Consider the following 22,020-nt stretch of genomic DNA (forward strand, 5'->3'; position numbering starts at 1 on the left):
GGCGAGGCGACCATCAACAGGCACAGGACATGTGAGCGGTGAGGAGAACACTGCCATGGACGTGCACGCCCGTGTCTGCGTGTGGGTGTGGGCGTGTTGGAGGGGGTCCCACCTCGCGGATGTACTCCTCCTGCTCCTCGCGCAGGGTCAGCTCGATGAAGATCTGCTGCAGCTTCTCGTTGCAGTAGTTGATGATGAACTGCTCAAAGCTGTTGTCCTGCGAGAGGGCAAAACACCAATTAGTTTCAACCCAGCTCACAGAGGTATAACGCGCGCGCACGCACGCACGCATGCACGCACGCACGCACGCACGCACACACACACCTCATTACGTTTTTTATGCTTTTATGCTCATTATGCTTCTAGAGATGAGACGTGCTTCTTGGTCTGCAGTTTCTCACTCAGTTTTTCCAAATTCCTACCCTTTTTAGGTTTGTGGAAAAAACACTGAATTTGTTACCTTCTTCATGGTCTGTTCTTACTGGGGACCTAGTGTGAGCCTGCTCCATTGTCTACCATAAACTCTCACTAGTCAACCTAAAATGGCCCAATACAAAGTAGCTGTGTGAGGGAAAAGTCAACCTGTATCAAATTAAAACAACTAAACAAGTATACCAGCATAACATTGAATAATTAGATACACTGCGAAACCATTGTGAATCCATTTCCTTATGACCAATTACAACCAATCACAACTCTTGGTTAGTTGGGTTAGTTGATGTTCAGTCAAACCAAAAAAGACCACTCTCAGGCGGGGGTGTTAGCGGCGTCTAGTCTAGGAGGTAAGCGGGCCGAAGGACGACGCGCTGCTTTCCCCGGTGCAGCCCGCATGCCTGAAGGACGCCGCGACACGGCTAGCGTCGCGCCGCAGCGCGTCGTCCTTCCTGCCAGGCTTCCGGGGAAATCAATACACCGCCTCGAGCTGTCTTCACATCAAAACACACAACGGCAAACGAAAGCGCGTCTACAGGCGTCCGAGCGGCAGTGTGTGCGAGGGCGGAGACGAGACGGGCTCGTTCTGCTACTCAGACTCCCTGAGCTAGGAGGCTACGTCGCCTAGGGGGGGACTTCTTAAAGGTAACATATTACACCACCAGGTGTGAGTGTGATCAACCACTGCAAGCCGTTGTGAAAATCAGCCTCTTCTGACATCACAAGTGGGCGTGTCCACCTAGATGTGTGCTGGATAGATCTACCAGCATGCCAAGTTGACTGTAGCAAACGTCTATCTATCCGTCATACATCTAGGTGGACAAGCCCACCTATGATGTCAGAAGAGGCATATTTTCAAAATGGCTTGTAACGGCTAATCACACTCACCTGGTGGTATCATATGTCCCCTTTAAGACATTCTAGGGAGTGAATATACATGCTGGTGTTTGTAGTCTAAAGTGAAACAAAACTTGCTTCTGCTCTTGGCTTTTTAAATTGACTATTTTTCAGATTTCCGACCAGCTTAATATTGTTACAATATGCGCAGTATATGCAAATGACCAATGGTTAGTGGGCAGATCTGCCTGAAGTCAACATGGAGGTAGTTAAGCATTGTACATTTGCATACACTTACCACATTGTTATGATGCAACGCCGGTTGAAAAATGGGAAAAGATACACTCCAAAGGCTCATTGGAATGATTAGAGAAAACTACAGTCCCCCACATTCATCTTCAATTCTAAAAAGCCAACAATGAGTCGCGTTCTGCACTGAGCCCTCGTCTTTTCACCCGCAGCGCAACACTTTGGCTTGGTTTCTTTTCGTTATTTATTTTATATTATAATCTTTTTTTTGTTGTTGTTAGCACTACAGAATGGCCTTGGGATCACAGCATGCAGACTGGGCAGAGCGAACGCCCCCCTTTCCCCAGGACAGATGGTACTTACTCCGTCCTGGTCCCCCAAGACACAACACAACATGACACAACATTCAGGGAGAGGGAGAGGGAGAGAGAGGGCGAGAGAGAGGAGAGCTTGGCGGTGAGTGGGGTGACACAAAGGAGTATGAGAGCTTGCACTTGTGAGACATGCCACTTGAACAAATAAACAGATGGGAAAAATAAAATATGTAAAAAAGTGTGAAGAGTGATTTGGACAGTATTTCCCAACCCTAGAAGTCCAAGAGATGAGCTCTTGGACGTTTTATCACAACATGCAAACGGTGGCTCATCCGAAGCAGCTGGAACGCCGTCTCCGAGACAGCGTTTACAAAAGGTTTCCGCTCGGCGGCATCTGCTTTGTCATTTGGAAACTATGAGAGTCAATTGTAAAGGGTAAAAAAAATAATAAACACCACACGTTTGGGCAAATCTCTACTCACCTCGAATATCTCGAAGCCGTAGATGTCGAGAACGCCCATCACCTTGTGGCGGGTTTTGGATTGGGCCTGGGGAGAAAGGTCAGAGGTCAAGGCGGGGAGATCCTGGAAGACCCTTGGCCCATCCACACAGACCCCAGGGAGCCTTCCCCGTGCGTCGGTATACAAACCTTAATGCTCTCGTTGATCCGGGTGACCAGCCAGCTGAACAGGCGGCTGTACAGGTTCTTGGCGAGCGCGTCGCGGGCGTAGTAGGCCTGCGGGAGAAACGATCCAAATGATTGTAAGTGGACTGCATTTATATAGCGGTTTCATCAAAAGCGCTTTACAATATTACCGATTACCGACATTCACCCATTCATGCACACATTCACACACCGACGGCGGCGTCAGCCATGCAAGACGACAGCCAGCTCGTCGGGAGCAGTTAAGGTTAGGTGACTTGCTCAGGGACACCTCGACACTAGGAGGAGCCGGGAGGAGCCGGGGATCGAACCAGCAACAGCCAACCGGCTCCACCTCCTGAGCTACTGCCGCCCACTTTTTGTACGATTGCACGGCTTAAAACAAAACAAGTCCCAGCTCTTTGTGACACATTGCAAGCTCATCTCAGCACAAAACAGACGGCGGATGTTAAAAATGCGACGGACTGGGAGTCAGGGAGACGAGAACCAGGGGCCTGTGATCTCGAACATTGGACGAGAAGGGAGCGCACGGTCCACCGTGACACCCATTGCTCTGCTCGCTCTCAAGGGCTTCAAGGGTTCAATAGACTGAGGAAATACTTTGAGACGGTCGTATCAACATTATCGCTCCGAGCCCCCCTGAGCATGCTCATAAAGGTCCTGTTGTTGTGCTGCGTCTGCCGGGTCTTTGTTGACTTTGTTTTTATTAAAAAAACTGTTAAAACCGGATTAACCTTCCCCACTGAGCAATCGATGGCGGGGATCAATAACAACGTCTTTTTAGTACCCTTCATATAACATCAAGATAAAGCTTCAGGTCGGAGCACGCAATGCATTCATAACGAGCCGCAAAAAGAGTCTAACTATTTCCTCTCGTTTTCAACCATCAGAGGTGGAGTGGAGTCAAGGAGGGGGCGACACCACACCCACGGTTGCTCGCTTCCCCCACCCTGAGGCCGGCGTGACAGCGGCGTCGTGTTCTGCGCCTCTAAACCTAAAGCCCTATCTGCATCATCTCGCTGCAGCCGCCGCCTCCCCCGGAGATGGGAATGAACTCCCCCCGACCGCCGAGATCTGACCTACATTCGCTCCCGCGTCGCCGCTCATCTTTAATGGAGGACTCTCTCGCGACGGCCCCGCCGGTATGTGGGTCGACGGCCGCTGGAGTGATTCGGCGGGACGTAATGTGCCTAGGACATTTCCTGCACGGCCGCGAGTGTGTGCATGTCTGCATGCGTGTGCGCGCACACACACACACACACACACACACACACACACACACACACACACACACACACACACACACACACACACACACACACACACACACACACACACACACACACACACACACACACACACACTCACTCCGGGACAGGGACGGACAGGAGGGGGAAGGGAGGTGTGGGGGGCGAATAGGGGGAAGATTGCGTCCTCGCCTGACCGAGGGAGGGGGACCGACCTGGGACACGTTGAGGGTGGTGGAGACCTTCTCCAGCTTAGCCTCCACGGTGCGGTAGCTGAAGGCGCGCTCCAGCACCGACTGCTCGATCCCCAGCAGCTCACACATCTCCTTCAGGTCTGCAGAACAAGACACAGACACACAGTATGAGAGAGTTTCTGTTTAGCATAAGCAATAACAGGCTCTGTGGGGGGGAGATGGGGAGATGGGGGATAAAAGGAAGATAGCAAATTGAAGCTTTGTTTGCATTCATCTCAAATAGTCTTCTGCGATCAATGCTTTCCAATTCAATCAGGGTATCTGTGAATGCATCTCTTAGTTCATGTTGATGGGACAGATATGATTTCAATGAAAAATAAGTGTCATTTGCTCATGGTGAAGCTCTTCCTGTTAATAAATGTGGAGCTGATGTCTCGGTAAATATTGTTCTGCTAGTCTGCTTCTAATCGGATCCAAGGTTTTAGGAAGAGAAAAGCCATAAACCATCCCCAAAACCCAAACACCAGTCTGTTTCGTGTCGTCCCGTGAGAGCCTGGGTTAACGGCATGCGTCGATCGCTCTGGTAACGGTAATCTCATTAGTCCCCCCTCGTAGGAGTGAAGCTAGGCTTTCGGTACTGACCCCGTTGAACTTTTAACCAAATAGCCAGTTGTTGTGGCAGAGCAAATAAATACGCTGGAATTTTCCTGCAACAAGCGACATGTAAGGCTGTGCCGGGGAGGGAAATGCGAAATACCCAATTTACCTAATGGCAAGCAGGTGTGTGACTAAGGACAACACGAGGGAGCCACCGGCTAAAAGAGAGGCTCGTAACTAGAGAGCTGCACGGCAGAATGAGCCTGGGACCGGGACACAGAGCCACCCATAGGGGGCAGCGTCTCAACAGAAAGCCGACGCGTGAGGGAGACAAGGAGAGGACTGCTGGGGGTGGAGGGAGACTGAACAGGTACGTCTACGCAGCAACAAGAGACGTTCTGGCATGGAGTCATCTGTGTGGGATTGTTATGAAAGTGTTGTGGAAACATGCAATGTGTACTGTAGACAAATTTGCCGGGTTTTTCCCCAACGTTTTGAGGATACCTGGCTTTCACAAATAACCAAACTAATAGTTTGAAAACATTATATTCCCAGACGCCGGTCTATCCGTGGTTTGGCCAGGGTGGAAATTAATTTAACATACACCTACAACCGTCGACACAACTCCTCCGTGAACCTTTGGCCCTCACCGTTCTTGTCTTTGACGCGGCTCTCGTCGTAGCCGTTGCTGCGGGACTCCGGTTTGAACTCAATGTTTCCCAGCTTCAGCACGGCCGCCACCAGCTCCAGCACCGACTGCACCTCGTCCTCCATGAACCCCACGATCTGCATGGCATTCTGGGATGGGAGAGTGGCGGGCGGAACAGCAGCGTCAGAGTCGTGGATATTTACCCTCACGTAACTTAATGGAAACCTGGAGGCGTCCTCGTTTTGAGTTTGTGATTTTGTTTGACTTTTGTGTGTTTCTGTTTGACTTCTTCAAAGTAAAGAGGAGCCGTCTTTGTACGTTCGTCAGCCCCCCCCACACACACACACACACACACACACACACACACACACACACACACACACACACACACACACACACACACACACACACACACACACACACACACACACACACACACACACACACAAAGGGGGATGCCTTCATACCCTGACTGTGCGGAAGTTGGCTGCGTCATCCAGACCGTTGACGTTGGCCGAGTCCAGACTCAGGTAGTTGTACTTGCTGAAGTCTCGGTCGAGCTTCAGCTTTCCTGGGGAGACGATTCAAAACACTGGGTTTACATTTCGAAAACCAAATTAAGGTTAGGTCACAACATGAAATAGAGCATATCAGAAGAGCACATTGGAGCGCGCGCACGCGCACACGCACGCACGCACGCACGCACGCACACAAGCACACACGAGTTGCTGGAGTGGCTGCTGAGCTGCACCACTGGACAAAGAAACCGACTTAACTAGTGAGCCAAGGCTTTTTTAAGTTGCTGATGCTCCTGAATCGATATCTCCTTATGCAGCGTATCGCAGAGCTGTTTGGCGGAGCGGTGCACGCATTACTCAACATAGATTAAATGGATCTCTTTGAAAGAGAGAGGGAGTGGGGGGAAGGAAAAGGAACACTGTATCTGGTATCAAGGGAATCTCTTCCTCTCCCCCGCTGTTCACTAGCGTTTGATTTGGAGTGATTTGAAGGGCGGTTAGACCTGAGCCCCTCTGATGTGAGGACCGACTTGAGTCGACGAGTGTCATGTTGTTTGTGCTGTCGGCCGGGGCGTCAAACAATGCCTTTCCATTTCACAGGAAAGCAAATAGAGGGAACAGGTTCTGGAGTCCTTTGTTCTCGTCCCCGCGTGTTTGGTTCCTTTTCATTCTTGGGTTTGGCAGGAAGATGCTAACGTGTTAAGCACATGTTCCTGAGCACAAAGCGTGCTTTAAGGGGGGGGGGGGGGGGGGGAACTCGAGTTAAATAAAATAAAAGTGCGTTCATGATGAAGTGTTCCTAAGGCTCTGTAACACGGCTATGTCAGCGTTGTGGCTGCTCGCTGACTCATAGGGACACCACAGGCGTGACTCACTCATACTATCGGCATCCTTTCCAGGTCTCGCAATATATCGTCCGCTCGACTTTCCGGTAAAACTACAAGTCTTCATGTCCGCGTTGCAACTCACTGAGTGTGTCGTCGGAGGCTCCAGACAGGAGCTGGTAGAAGATGTGGAAGTTCCTCTCCCCTCTCGGCTGCTTCACCACCCGTGACTTCTCCAGTAGATCTAAATAGGGGAGGTGGAAATAATGAGAGAGAGAGAGAGAGAGAGAGAGAGAGAGAGAGAGAGAGAGAGAGAGAGAGAGAGAGAGAGAGAGAGAGGAAGAGGGACATAGAGACACAGAGGGAGAGAGAGAGGGAGAGATCTCAACAAAAACAATGGTGCGCCCAGAATAACTTCTTGTAGGATATGATACATCTGGAGGTTCCTCAAGTGGTTACGTTATGAGGCTATTGTTCAAACCACATCTGCCCAGATCCGAGTTCACATGCACTTGCAACCAAATACTGCAAGTTACCAGGGAAACCAGGCTTTGTGTATTGGTTTGGCCTAATATCTGTGTGCATGCGTGTGTGTGCGCACGTGCACGTGCGTTTGCATGAATGAGTAAAGTCCCGCCGTCGCGGGGACAGGACGTCCCAGAGGAAGAAACAACAAACACGGGTTCCTCCTCAGCTGCTGAATAGAGAGCAGCGCTACCTGATCCAAGCGACCCACTGCGTGGCTGCCATCTACCCAGCGAGCCCTAAGCCTCTCCTCTGATCCAGAAAACAGGGCTTGGACGGAGCGTTCCAACGGTGCAGCAACACGCCAGCTGTGTATTCAAGAGGCTGACAAGACGTGAGGTGTGCCAGTGTGGGGGGGGGGGGGGGGGGGGGGTGAAACGACCATCCCTGCCACAATTCACCAGACAGACATTAAGTGCGGGAGAGCGAGAGAGCCAGAGAGAGAGAGACAAAGAACAAACGACACAGAAGCACACACACGAAGAGACCAACAGAAAGTCCCTGCCTCTGGTGCCTCCCCGGCCCGATCCAGGTTGGCACGCTACTCTGCTTGGGCAGCGGCTGGGATCAAGCAGGGCCAGACCACTGGGGGGGGGGGGGGGGCTTAGTCTCCAGACACGCAGCCGGAGAAGGGGGTGGTGGAGGTGGAGGGGGGCGCCCACGGGCCCTGGGAGCCAGGCTCCTGTCAGGTCCGGGTTCAGACGCACCGGAGCTGCCAGCTTATTCATTATGCAACGACAGCTCATGAGCGACTTGGGGCAGCCCAAGTGCAGAGCTTTTATCAAAGACTTCCAAAAACCTGGAGGACCTCTTACTGTCCCTTGCACTTCGTGAAGTTATTTCATGCCGGCCTTAAAAGTTGCCAACCGCGTGGGGTAGGCATCGTTTCGACTTCGATCGTTTCCATTCGCAGACGGACGCCCGCGGGCGTCCTGACTAAAGCGCTGCAGCAAGGCGGGAGACACCGGATAAACTTTAAAAGACATCCCGACTCCTCCCCGTAGGGGGCTCCGCCGCGACCCTTCACCTTTTGTCCACTCCTCGTGTTATTGCTTTCCGGAACAGAACAGCTACACACGCTACAGCAGATCCAGACGAGATTGCCGGGAGAGCATTTTGAGCCGCTCAGTTTCACAGAATTCTCACTAAAAAAGAGAAGCAGGCAGAAGTAAAGCTCTATAGGATAGTGGCTAGTTACTATAGGGATATTGCAGTGATCAAATGTGTTAAGCACAGGGATTCTGCAACACAACTGCCGGTAATGAAATAATAAACAAAAAAATAAATAATAAACAATAAAAAAAAAAAGGGTTGGTGTGTAAAATCACAGAATGCTTCTCCCAGCGTTCTTCTTTCCAGTCTGAAAGCTGTTCAAACGATAAATCAGAAATGCGACGGTTCACTGCAAAACCACCAGGCACCATTGCCTTCCAGCATCATTCAAAACAATCTGTCTGCATCTCACCAGCCGTCTGGGGCGACCAAAAGTATATGAGTTTACAAAGCTGTTGGGTGTCACGTGACTTCAGCTCCCAGACGGACGGACAACCTGACACACACACACACACACACACACACACACACACACACACACACACACACACACACACACACTTGTGGTACAGACATCGGCAGGTCTGTATTTCCATGACCTCAGGCAGAGAAGTGAACACAGACAAAACAAAGTGAACAGAGGAGAGATGGAAGCAGGGAGAAATGATAGAGCGAGAGAAGTGGGGGGTCAAAAGTAATTCTTTGTCATTCTTCGTAACAGCTGGAGTTTCATTGTTGAAGAGAAAAAGACCAGACAAAATGACGAGTAGATGCAGCACAGGTCTATGTTATGGACATTCTTTGGGTTGTTTGTTTATTCTTTTTTTCGATTTTCAATTTGGGGTTCAACTGCTCCAGACAAACCTGTCAATAACGTCTGTCATTACCAACTCGCTTACCAACTTCTGCTCCCTCCATCCACTGTGATTGGCCATTGAAAACCTTGACCCAGCGGTGTCACCACTCTTTCTCAACTCTGCCGCGGTTATGTGCATTAGGAGTTTCTAATGTCTGACCCCACGTCCCAGTGAGTGAGTGAGTGAACGAGTGCTGTTGACCCCATGACAGCTCTATAGAATATCAAGACAATTAAATAAGGTACTCACAGTTACTAATAACTCCTCCCACGGGATCTCCTTTGAAGTCAAACTCGATGTCCATGTATTTCCCCTTTGGAGAGAAAAAGTGCAGTTAAAAACCAACCACCATTATCATACTGAATGTAAATTAAAGTAAAAACATTTAAAAACACAATGAGGAACCAGTACAGCGTTAACATCTTACACAGACAAAATGAGAAAATAAGGACCGATGGGACTGAACCGGTTGAAGCACACTCAGTAAGGATGGTGCTTTCAAGGCCTTTAATGTCATAAGTCTACGACTTCACAAGCAAGAAAACATAGCAAACACACCTCGGCCACACACAGGCCTTCGAAGACCCAATTAAAGGGCCACTTGTACACCAAAAAAGCAGATAAGAGTCGATCTCGAGGAGATGGCGGCATAGTCACGATACAGCAGACACTCACATGGTTTCTCCAGAAGTAATTGGCTTCTGTGGAGGAAATTAGTGTTTTTTCTATCTAGTCCTTTTCAAAAAGCAGTAAGAAACTATTGGAGGGATTGTCGGCCTTTTCGATGCGAGACTTGGGAGCCCAAACAGTGAGTCCAGTGTCTCAAACACTAGCTATTTTTTATACCACCCTCTTTTTTCCCCCTTTACTGTGGTATTTATAAACAGACAGCTGCCGATTGCCGCTGTGGCCAACGGCTTCCTTTGGCCAAAAAAAACAAAACACAGAAAAAAACATTCATATCCAATTCATGACAGAGGAAGTGACATCCTACAAAGAATCTTCCGGCCCTTTTTTCCTGAACATTGAAGAAGCCGTAGTGACATCTGAAAGCATCTGGTGCGGCATGAGGTGCCCATCTGCCCTTCCCGTCAAGGTTACCCATATATAAGCTGATGAAGGACCCTAATCCGTAATGCTCCCTGTTATGGCTGCATGTAAGCCCCGGGCTATGACGACACACAGAGCTCTCGGTGCCATTTCAGAAGGACATCGGTGCTTCTCATTTTTAAGGATGTCAAAAAAAAGATTAAAAAACACACGGCTGTAGTTGAGAAGTAATATTATTGGCACTTTAGCCGGTGCTTGCTTAATGACGCTCCATTATATAAATTATTAAAACAGCATTGGAGCTTCGGTTGTAGTTAGGGCCTTTTATAGCCTGGGTAAAAGTTAAAAAGTGTCATTTTTGTGACACATTAAAAACCCGCCAGCCTTTCGAAAAAAAGTGTTTTCGTTTTGTGTGGCTGCATCACGCGCTAGGTTTCAGTTTGACATGCTGTGAAACGTGGTTGACCTGACAGACTTGTGCGTTGTTGTTCGGCACCGGACGCCTGCCCCAGTCGGCAGTGGATGAGCAACAACAGGGGTCAAAGGCCGTGAAAGGACTAGAGGTCGCAGTTAAATCCCCCATGACATCCCCCCCCCCCCCTCCCCCCTTCAACCAACTAGCTGCCAAGATTGCCGGCCTGCTAGCAAAGACGCTGGCCAGCTTGTCCACAAACGCCAATATTATGAAGGCCCGTAGCAGAAGGAGACAGTAGCTGCTCTGTGCAGAGGACAGAGGCTGGAGTCATACCGTGTTGGAAATCCGAGATGAGCATAAAACGAACAGAAAATGAAAACAGGAGACCAAGAATAGCTCCCCGAAACGCTGTAATGCGCTGCCAATGAAGTGATTGGGTTGCCAAGGCACTAAACGCCTGTCGTTTTATCACTGTTGCATGGAGATGAGGCCTAGCGCTGCCGTGGGACTGTTTGACGGGACTTGCACACAACCAATAGGTCCACGAGTCGTTATTGTTGTAGAATAATGTTTAAAAATTAACATGGCAATAGTCCCAGAGTCCTCTTCTAGCTCAAAAAGCAGATGGAGAGAAGCAGCAACAGAGTAGTAACAGAGTAAACCGTTCAACTGTGGTCGGTCCGGATCAGAAACGTCAGAGCCCTGCTTCAATCCTCCACAAATGCAGCCTAATTTGAAAAGGGTGCAGACACTAAATTGAATGGAACCACACACACAGTCACACACACACACACACACACACACGTCAGACACACACATATACTACTCACAAATCTGGAGGAGTTGTCGTTCCTCACAGTTTTCGCATTTCCAAAGGCTGAAAATGAAGGGGGGGCAGAGGATTAACTGCAATGTTAAGCAAACAAACCAGTCAGACTAATTTAACCGCAATGCAAAATCCATTCCAGAGCCAGAGCCCAAGACCTAATAATACTTGATCCCGAACCATGAGGCACATCACCCCAAATAGCCTTCAATCCCATGCAGGCTTGATCGTAAAGCCATTTGTATTGATGAAGCCTCATAATTCGGGTTGGATTAAGCAAAGTGCTTTGGTTTACCGGCTTAGGGAAAGGACATGCGCTGATGCGGCCACATGAAGGCCAAATTGTTGCATTCACACAACAATAGAAAACGTGCTGTCATGGTGTAACAAAGACTTTTCCAATGTCTGTGTTGAACTAGACCAAAGTTTTCCCATGCAGGCTCCCTCTCATGTTCTCAAGCAGGGAATGTTCTCTTGTTATGCCTTTTCTTCACATCCCCTATCTAGCCCGTGTCTTTAACATGGAAACTTTGTTAGCGCACTGCAATATGAACTACTGCTGATACTAGTTGCGAATTAAAGCCGCTATTCAGCCCAAAGAGTAGAACACAATACTAGCTACGTTTCCTAAAAGTCTGACGACCTTTAAATGTTAGTTTGCAAGACCTTGATAATAGTCAAGTCAAGTTTACTTGTATAGCCCTTCATCTCATTGACAGTCTCAAATGGCTTTACAGGCCAATTATGTATGACACCCTGCTTACCCTGGCACCCTAAGGGCTAGTAAAAACTCCCTCAATTAACAAGGAAGAAATCTGCAGAAGGAACGCACAGTTGGTGATCCCTCCTTCCAGGAATGCCAAGAGTGCAATGGGGGTCATCATTAACATAACATACATAGACGTGATATAAGCACACTTTTAAATAAATAATTAAGGGAAGGTTATTGTGCACGGTGTTGGGGCTCTGTATAATAATAATCACGTTAAATAGCGAAGAGAATAGTCAGGGAGGCTAAAAAGGGGACGGCATTAACCCTCGTGAAACAAAAATCATAAAGATAAGACACCAACTTGGAGCGGACTGATTTTGCGCTCACTAAGACAAAGCGGCGTTGGCCGGTACACTCCATTCTGTGAGCGGAGGTGATCGCCGGGCTCTCCCGTTCCCCGGTTTACGAGCCATTACAGAGGCGAGGGCTAAACTCTTGCAGATGTGCTGCAAGAGTTTCTGCCTGTGGCTCGGCCCTTGGCACACAGCTCTGTCGTTCATGGGCATTTCCTGTCTGCTCGCCCCGCCGCCCCCGCCCCCCCCACCCACCCACCCCCGCAATTAAAACACAGCTGTCCCTGTGCCAGCACTGGGCTGAGTGGGGCTGCAGGCCAGGGTCCCCTACATGTGTGGTCGAGCACGTGGTTGGGGAAAGATGTACCACGGTGGGATCAAAGGGGCTGGTGTTGAGGACAGGATGAAGACGTAGCATAAGCGTTTTTTTCCCATAAAGAATGAAACATTTTCAGGTCTGTGTTATCAATAGGGTGTGATAATTGTGTATTTAATGAGTATATCCCATAGCCTAAAACACTTTGGTGGAATTGCACTCCGCAAATCCAACAACAGCCTGGGAGCGTTTGACTTTATTTTGTTTTGACTCAACCTCGTTTCCGACTTGCTACCCACCACCGAGCTCTGTCGCGGTGACGCGGGCCGTGGCCGTCACAACAGAGCCGCTACTCGGGGAAGTTTTGCTTCTTCCCCAGACCCTGTGGTGTGGTACCGTGCCAGCCGACACGGAACGCGCCAGACGGATCATCACTCACCCTCCAGCACAGGGTTGGACTGCAGCAGCTGTTCTTTAACCTTGTTCACCTCCTGGCCCTTCCCACACACCGCCGCCACGTAGGACATCACCAGCTTACTGGCCTCTGGGAAGCAACACACACACACACACACATACAGACACGTTTACATTAGCACAACCGTCTCCCCGAAAGTCCCCCTTACATCATCGCCCCAGAGCCCCATTTGGTGCAGGGTGGGGCGCACTGGACTTGTCTGGGAGTGCAGAACGAGGGGGGAAGAGGGCCCCGCACTTTCACACGGCCCACCGACACCCTGCCTGTTTGCTTAGATGGGGATCATTATTGCATCAGATCTTCATCATCATCATTGTTAATATGATGAAAGTTCGATGGGAACCAACATAATTCTAAACAGAATGCGATTACCGGGTTGGGTTGACCTCAAGGCAATTTGATTGCAGACGTTAAGTAAACACATTAGCTGCATCGTTATATCTCTAATTTAATGAAGATTTGATTAGATGTTATAATAAAATCTCAAGTCAAGCACAATGAGCAAAAAAAATTTGACCCCATACATACACTGTAAATGTTTTAAAAAAATATACATGACACTACTGCCAAGCTTTACAGTTTAATCTGTGCATCACAATGCATTTATAGACCACCATTTACTTCGCCTGGCTCAAAGTAAAAACCGAAGAGTGAGCCAGGGCCAAAATCACAGGCCACCGACGTCAGAGTCAGGAGATTTTGAGAGTTTTTGATTTGCAAGATGACATAGGGTCGCCGGGACATCTCGCGCTGTCTGGAGCAAACGTACATGACTCATAAGAGGCGCCTGCCAACATCTGGGGTTATCAGTCCGCTGCACGCGTCACCGTCGACCCAGACGCATGACACTGGTGACAGGCCGAGCGGGGCGCAGGGACTTGGCCCCGACGAGCGGAGACCACGGATGGGCATCGACAGCCAGACGCGTCCAGACACACTTCACATTCTTCACAGCGCGGAAGACGATAAGCCAAACAAAACGACCGCGATAAAAGACGGATCAGATGTCGGGTCTTACAGAAAGGGTAAAGAAGAAAATAGACATTGTTCCTCGTTTTTTCCAGGCAAGAATTCATCATATCAGGCAGGACTTTGAAAAGTAAAAAAAAATAAAGATTTATCTCGCTTTACCATCAGTCTGAGGCGAGCGGCTTTTACAACACTTGCCCAAGGCTATGCGGGCATCTGCGAACATCTCCTGATAACATTTTTGTCCAAACTCCAGCACCCTAATCAGTGGAATCTTAAACCTCACGCAGAGAGAACGCTGCCCAACCCGTACGGCGATGACGGTGACCTACAGAGAACTAGGCAGGCCATCTTTGGCTGTCCCGCATGATGGGGAAGATTACCCTAAATCCAAACTGGTCTACTTTATGGAGCAAAGTTATTAAAGCTTTAATGAAAACTGAAATGTTCTGCACCGCTTTTAATCCAAACTAATGTTGGGTCACTTGTAATATTTGTTGTTAATTTCGTAGAAATGCGATGATGTGCTTGGTAAAAGGTTTTCACAACATCTCGCCGACTGGATCAGCAAAGGCGGCTCATCTGACCTGCATGTTCATTCTGCAGCCACTCCCTGCCCCGCATCAACAGCATCCACTGTCTCAGAGATAAACAGGTTCCCCGAGTCATCCTCCATGTTGTGCTTAATCCTTTATTTTGGAATACCAACTCTGGTGATATAAAGGCCAGCCCCCGATGACATTTTACACAGGGCCATATGGGAGTGTCCCAGAACCAAATGGTGATTGTTTTTATTCTGCTTTGGGGAAAAGGTCTGCACAGTGTTGAAAAAGTTTTGGTCTGACTCTCTTGTCTAGACAAGCAGAGGGTATAAGTTTAATACAGCATGATCGTGGGAACTGTTTCAAGATGCATAGATACACATAATTCCTCCAATCTCAAAGGGAAAAATACATTGGGTTCTTTAGTCTTCCCTTGCTCTTGCTCCTGTAAAAACTATTATAGTTTAATCATGAAATTGTCAAAATGTAAGAGGACATTCTGCTGTGTCGCTGCAGTCCAATAGTCTTGGAGTGTAAAATAAACCTAATCTTGCTTTAACTTGGAAAGGCCTCACCTACTGGAAGAGTGATCTTGTCCAGATAAGAAACTGGTAAACTGAGTCACCGAGTGTCATGCAGTAGGAACCACGCCCTTGAGTCATATGTTTGGAAGTGATACAAATAGACACAACAGTGTCTATAAATGGTGGTGTCATATAGAGCAGACACTGTATACCAAGTTCCTTGAAGTTCAATCGTTTCATCCACTTAGAGAGAAACCCTTGTGCATTTTTTTTTTTTTTATCATGATTCAAATAAGACATGATGTTCATGTTTCCCCAAGACCTAATTCGCCTTACTAATAACCATAATGAACAAACAAATACACCAATACAAACAATAAACTAAGTGTACAGACTGTATGTCGGTACGCACAAGTCCTCTGCAATCCAGATTGCTTCCTTCTTCGAACAATGTTTATAGTTGTTTTGCAATGGGGGAGGGAAGAAACAAACCTGTTTTAGTTGTGAAAGTGTCGCTTTGGGTAAAAACACAAACCTTGGTGTGCCGAAAACTAAACCGTTATCTTGGTGACCTCAAGGCAAAATCATGGCCTAATCTCAGTCCTTGCAGTGACCCATTTCCTTATCAAACGGTGGTGTGGAAGACACGCTCTTGGCAGGCCTTACGACGCTTTGAGCAGGTGGCTGTTGTTTGCAGGCAGCAAATAACAAAGGGGCCAGCGGCAAATTCAAGGCCTTCGGGGAGCCATTAGCTAGGTGGTTGGTTCATCTCCTTGGGTCCGTCATTGTAAACCACAGCCATTTCAACCAAAGGACGAGGGAACATTTTATGGGTGAACAGCAGTGTGTGGTGTTACGGGCGGGGTGTGCTCCGGCGGGTGACTTACCAGTCTTCCCAGCACCACTCTCCCCGGTGATGAGGATGCACTGGTCCTTATCCTGGTCCCTAAGCGAGCGGTAGGCCTCATCTGCCAGAGCGTAGCTGCAACCCACAAGAGCATTCTGTAAGTATACACACTGTTACTAGAGTCTCTAGGCAACAGGGGCCAAACAATCAGTTATGTCATATTGATGAACAAGGCTGGAGCAAAAGCTAATTATTAATTATCTAATTATTAATTATGTTGTACCATCATGCCACTGCATCAGGAAGCTTTAATGAGCTCTATTAGATAAGCGTTTTACATAATAGTTTCTCCTATTGATAGTGTGTGTGTGTGTGTGTGTGTGTGTGTGTGTGTGTGTGTGTGTGTGTGTGTGTGTGTGTGTGTGTGTGTGTGTGTGTGTGTGTGTGTGTGTGTGTGTGTTGTCATGTCATCCATTGTCACACACACATTCCAGCAAAGGCACACAATGGGGAAATTGGGACAATTGGACCACCCGCTAAACATGAACCATTGGTTATTGTGTTGCCCTTCATGGGAACCGTGCATGCTGATTGTTGGGAACCTGGGTCTCCGGTGTCACATCCCTATAGCAATATCCTCATACAATCATCCCGGGAACCATGCTAGTATGATGCTACGAGATGACGCTACGAGATGATGCTAAGAGATGATGCAATTGTACAACTCCCCTTTGGCAGGCAAATAATATGCTTCAGAAGCTTCTGAATCCGTGTTCCAGCTTTCTTTGCCGGGAGCCCACAAGACTTCAAAATTGGGCTGTGAGGTCTGCCTTTTTTCCCCCCATCGTCTTTTTTGCGACTTCATTTCTCAGGAATTCTTTCCAAAGCCACGACTAATAATAGCCGTGATTGTTGGGAAATGTAGCATGTCGTTTTCGACTTTGCCCTCAAGAATCCTGACAGAACTCAAATCCTGTCCTCGGTTGAGGAGCCGGTGATGGTTGGAGACAGGGATAAGGGGTATTTGGCTTCTCCCAAAGGACCCTCTGTCAGTAGGTCATTGTCAATTCTGGCCTGAGCTGTCCATACTGGCAGAGCAATCCCACAGCAGTGTGGTTTCAGGGAGAAGTGGGTCGAGTGCTCAGAGGAAAAACTTCTATCACACAAAAAAGTCCCCCTGAATGTGTCCTAGACTCCTTGGGCATAATCAAATAAAATGCTACAAGGAAATGTGAAAAATGAGCAAGGTAAGCAGTGAGGTCTTATCTACAGTTACAGTTTAATCTTAAGGACTAATAAGTCGGGGAGGTTATAACGTATAATAGCATCGAAACTTGCGCCCCTTGGTATCTTTCACTGAGACAATGCTTCATGCTTTTCGACAAAGAGAGGGCCTTTCAATCATAATTACATGAGCTCCAGTTGACAAGATGAACTGATTGAGGTGGAGGTTTAGAGCATCTTTGGAAAAGTGAAACCAAAACCAAGAGCGGCCGGTGTTACTGGGACCGATAAGTAGCAAGGTCTCGGGATGGAGAGCCTTCCAAAGTGTGAGGTAAGGCTAGAGGGACGGATGAAGCATGTAATACATCAAAAGAAGACTGAATGTTCATTGACCCCCGTTGAAAAGTTGCTGATTGTTGCCGAGCAATTTTAAGGACACGGGAAAGGCCTGGTGAATGCCTTCCAGACCTCAGCACCGCATTAGCCTGGCTAATTGAGCTTTTGGTTCTGCAACATCACACAGCGTTCTAGGCCCCAGACCACCAGCACCGGTCTCATACATCTTACCCTTTCTACTCTCAACCCCTTTACATCCGCACCCCGACCGTAATGTCCCACACACACACACACACATCTCATCAAGCAAGCCCAGGCAGAACTGAGGAAATCAGGCCCCAATGTTATCCCCTTTTAACCAAATGTACCGAGCCCAATCACACACAGCCACCAAACGAGGCCAGCTTTAGCCCCTTCTCTAAGCAAGCTTTTACCCTCGTCCCTCTAACCCCTGCTTTTGTGTTTCACTGACAGGCTGAGGGGGTTGGGGTGGAGGGGGGGGGGGGGGGGGGGGGGTACCATCACGTAATCACTGAAAAGTGCCGGGCAGCAGAGCAGATGTCTGCTTTGTGCGACAGCCTTGTCGTCACAATGAGCAAACATCACGCAGACACATTATCCTGCCCTCAGAGAGCGGCTGGGGCTTGCGTGGATAAGGCAGGGCGAATGGGGTAAGGGGGAGGGGTTTGTAGGGGTAGGCGGTCCCCCCCTTCTCCATCGGTGAGCCTCTATTGGCCGCACGGCTCTTGGCATGTCACAGCCAGAAGGCCGTCCTCCGTCCTCCCTCCGCCCCCAGAAAAAAAGATCATGCATAAACAACAGCGGAGAGCAGGTCTTATGAATATGAATGGGCTACATTAGAATGAGAATCGACCAGCAAGCTGCTGGTCTGTGCATTGGGAGGTCCCAGGGCAGGCAGGGGGTGTCCAATCAGCAGCCAAACCTCGGCAAGACGAAATGCAATTAAAAAAAAAAAGGGGTAACTAAGCATAAAGGGAACGTTTTGTGTGCGTGCAGTATGGCACGCACCGGGCGTGACCGGAGGGAGCAGGGGAGGGAGGGACACCGCGCCGTAGACCTTGAAAACCCAGTGGGCTGAACAGCAATTTGTACGTTAAAATAATGACAAAGCGCGGAGCCGATCGGGAGCAACAAAGAGGTACACCTTACCGCCGGCCTTTCATTGAGAAGACCTACATGTGCTTGGGATAGCAGTGGGGGGGGGGGGGGGGGGGGGGGGGGGGGGGGGTAGAGTAGGGTGAAACCTGGGGCCTTTGGGCTGTGGAGTGGCGCCTAGCAGCCGCCCTTCATGCCAACCAACGGGCTGTAATTTGGCTCGCTCGTGGCAAGCGGTCGAAGCAAAGCCACACACGCCGGGGCCACGCGGTAGGCGGCGGAAAACCAGCGAACCTCGTCTGGCCCCGGGGCCCCCAGCTGGGGCTCGGCGTAGGGCCACGCTAGGGCGGAGTCACCACCGCCACAGCTTGAAGGCTTGATTTATAGGCCTTAATGAAGTAATAACGCACGGAGGGAACGGAGCCTGGCTATTAGGGGCTGCTGAGTCAGGCGGGGGACGCGGAGATCGTCCTCACGGCTCCCCGCAGGCCGCTTGGCTTCGTCGGCCGAGTTGAGCAGAAGAGAGAGAGCAGAACCGTGACGGACGCCACTTTTTGCCAACTTGCATGAAAAAAAAAGTGTAAGGCTCTTTTTTTTTTTCTTTTTTTTTTAACTAAACATGTATCTAACCGGTCGGCTGGTGTACAGTGAGGCGACAGGGGGAGCTGTCCTTTGTACAGTAGCTGGTGATCTCATTGTTAAGAGGTCGCTTCTCCGGAGGCTTCAGGAAGTCCGTCTGGAACGCAGATCCTGCCGACCAGGAAGGCCCTCCAGACTCTTTCCTGAGTCTGGAGGGCCAGGTGGCAAGGGGAGGCGGAGCTCAGCGCTCGCTAGACACCACACAGTCGCCCCGTCACACAGAGTGTTTGCAAAGACATTACTTTAAAGGGATAACACTCTCGTCTTTCAATCGTGTTGGAGGTGGATTTGTGGAGTCAAACTGTATTGTCAATATCGGTCAGCCCATCAGCCTACAGCAGCAGAGTACTTAAAAACACATTTGATTTACATGTGCACGTCAAGACCCCCCCCCCCCACACACACACACACACACACACACACACACACACACACACACACACCGAAACACGAGAAGAATAGGAGAATATGGTTTGGACAGACGGCGTCCATCTGTGGCAGTCCTGCTATAAAAACTCAGGGAGGGGAAGCCTAGTCAGCAAACGGGACAGGAAAACTATAAATAATCAGGCAGCACAGCATCACATAAACCATTACAGTCACCGACGTGGACTCCCAACAAAACACAGGGAAGCTTTTGTTTGTCTTTCCGCAAAACAGACAGGGCAAAGAACCTCTGGCCCGTAAGCCATCTCATATAAAGATTGCTGCTTAAAGTGCTTATTTAGCGCCCCACAGTGCGTCGCCACTCTCTTCAGCTGACCCCCGTATGACTCAGAGGGGGTTCAGGACTTTAGCCTAGCTCAGTGCTCAGTAATTTTGTTTTCTGTGGCCGGGGTGAGCACACTACTTAGAAGTTTTTGGGTCTGCTTCTTGAAAAGAGAGAAGGAGAGAAACAGGGAGAGGGGGGGGGGATTGAGGAATCCCGTCTCTTGAGCGAAAGAGAGTTTCGACCAGTAGACAAAGCAGGGTTTATTCTACGAACGTGCATACGTGTGCGTCTGAAACTTGATGGTTTGCTGAAGATGAAAGAAAAACTCGGGGCACATTAAACAGCAGAGCTGCGGATACAACAAGGCGATTCGCCCAACCACCCACCTCTCCGCTTAGAGCTGATCACAGCCCCTTTAAAAACTAAAGAAGAGCTTGAAATCTAAGAGAGTTGGTTGAACGGCGCAATCATTTGTCTGCCGGGGTCTACCACCGAGCCACCGAACCCCACTGCCTAGCTTCTCCCCGAGTGCAGGAATCCAAACAACTGCCCCAAAACGACAGAGAACTGATGTTCTTCACCGCACAATTGCCCCAGGGCTAGGGGATGGCGTGACAAGCCCCCCTGGGAGCCTTCAGTCCCATGGATGCACAGCATACCGCAGTAAAAGAACTTGAACGCAGAGCTTGGGGATTCAACATGCACTTGCCTCCTTTTGGTCTCCTTAACCTTCAGTCTCCAATACTAGGCTACAAAGTGAAGCGGAAAATAGCACAATTCACAAGTGCCAGATCCATTTATATGCCTTGTGTAATAAAGACTTGCATGCACTTTATATAACCTACTAAAGGATTAAATGAATGTCCGAATCCAGCACACAAGAAGGAAAAGAATCTGAAAATAATGGATCCGCGGAAATATTCCGGTAATACTAGTCCCTAGGGACCTGGTATTTTAGCTATATGGGAATGTTTCAGCTGAGTGGAGACGTGACCAAATATATCCATTCGTTTTTAGCCCCCAAATTGAGGGCTTAGAGATAGGGAATACTCACATCTTTCCTAAAACGCAATCTCCTTACTGTTGGAAGTATACAGTAGATTAAATAAATAGAATACGAGGTCAATTGAATATACAATAGTGGATTATATTGCTCAGACAGGACGTCACTCCATATTTGAGTACTTTAGCCTTAGTTAGTCAGAAGGATGTCTACAGCTACAGCTAGACACTCAGCCATTAAGAGGGCCTTTGTAGGACAGAGTCTCTGGACATCTTGGGAGGAAGCAGTGGCCTCGGGACGACCCGGCACCAATTACTACACAGTCCAGATCAACAACAAGAGGCTCTGTCAGTCTAGATGCTAGAGCCATTATGGGTACGACAGGCAATACCGGATTGCCTGTTGTACTATTAACGGATGTGGGTCTTCCTCTCACACCCAGTTTCACTTGTAGCATTTCCCGAAATCCAATGGTAAGGTAAAGCAAGCAATAACCAGGCACATTGTTTCCTTCACCTGAAGGGTGACATGAAACAACGAGAATCCGTCGGGAAAAAACAATCTGTGGTGAGAAAACGAATTGCAATCCCGATTTCGGATTTGCTCAAATTGGTTTTGCTCGAGTTGATTGGAGGCATGTGACCAAACAAAATGTGTTCCAATGTTTGCTATATGCACTTGGCCGCATCAACAACCAAAGATTAGACAAAGTAACAGGATTTTTTGTGTGCTTCCAAAACTACCACATATGTAATTTACAGTCCAAGTCATGGTAAATATATTAAGGAATGTTATGACAAAGAAAACACAGCACAGCATTCATGATAAGGGAAATAACTGTATAAATAGACTCATGGGCAACAGCAGTTTTTTTCCGCAGCCCGTGTCAAATCAAAAATCAGATTATCGTCCGAAGACTGGATTTAAACCCTTTGTACCCGTCATGTAATATATAGTACACAATTAACGATCCATTTCACCTTTTCACCCAAAACATAATT

At 48.7% G+C, this 22,020-nt stretch overlaps 1 protein-coding gene across 4 annotated transcripts in view; it reads right to left on the reverse strand.

The window, feature by feature from the left end:
* Positions 1–22,020, reverse strand: part of myo1b (myosin IB) — a 53,264-nt gene that overhangs the window by 14,161 nt on the left and 17,083 nt on the right. For all 4 annotated transcript variants that reach the window (XM_056580485.1, XM_056580487.1, XM_056580489.1 and 1 more), the window contains exons 4-14: positions 16,030–16,124; positions 13,072–13,176; positions 11,256–11,302; positions 9,210–9,273; positions 6,671–6,769; positions 5,651–5,754; positions 5,185–5,332; positions 3,959–4,077; positions 2,482–2,568; positions 2,315–2,380; positions 113–217 (exon numbers count right to left, since the gene is read on the reverse strand). In XM_056580485.1, coding sequence (XP_056436460.1) covers positions 113–217; positions 2,315–2,380; positions 2,482–2,568; positions 3,959–4,077; positions 5,185–5,332; positions 5,651–5,754; positions 6,671–6,769; positions 9,210–9,273; positions 11,256–11,302; positions 13,072–13,176; positions 16,030–16,124 — 1,039 coding nt within the window. The remainder of the gene's footprint in view (positions 1–112; positions 218–2,314; positions 2,381–2,481; positions 2,569–3,958; positions 4,078–5,184; positions 5,333–5,650; positions 5,755–6,670; positions 6,770–9,209; positions 9,274–11,255; positions 11,303–13,071; positions 13,177–16,029; positions 16,125–22,020) is intronic.

The sequence above is a fragment of the Gadus chalcogrammus genome, chromosome 20 (genome assembly GCF_026213295.1).
Source record: "Gadus chalcogrammus isolate NIFS_2021 chromosome 20, NIFS_Gcha_1.0, whole genome shotgun sequence".
Lineage (NCBI taxonomy): Eukaryota > Metazoa > Chordata > Actinopteri > Gadiformes > Gadidae > Gadus > Gadus chalcogrammus.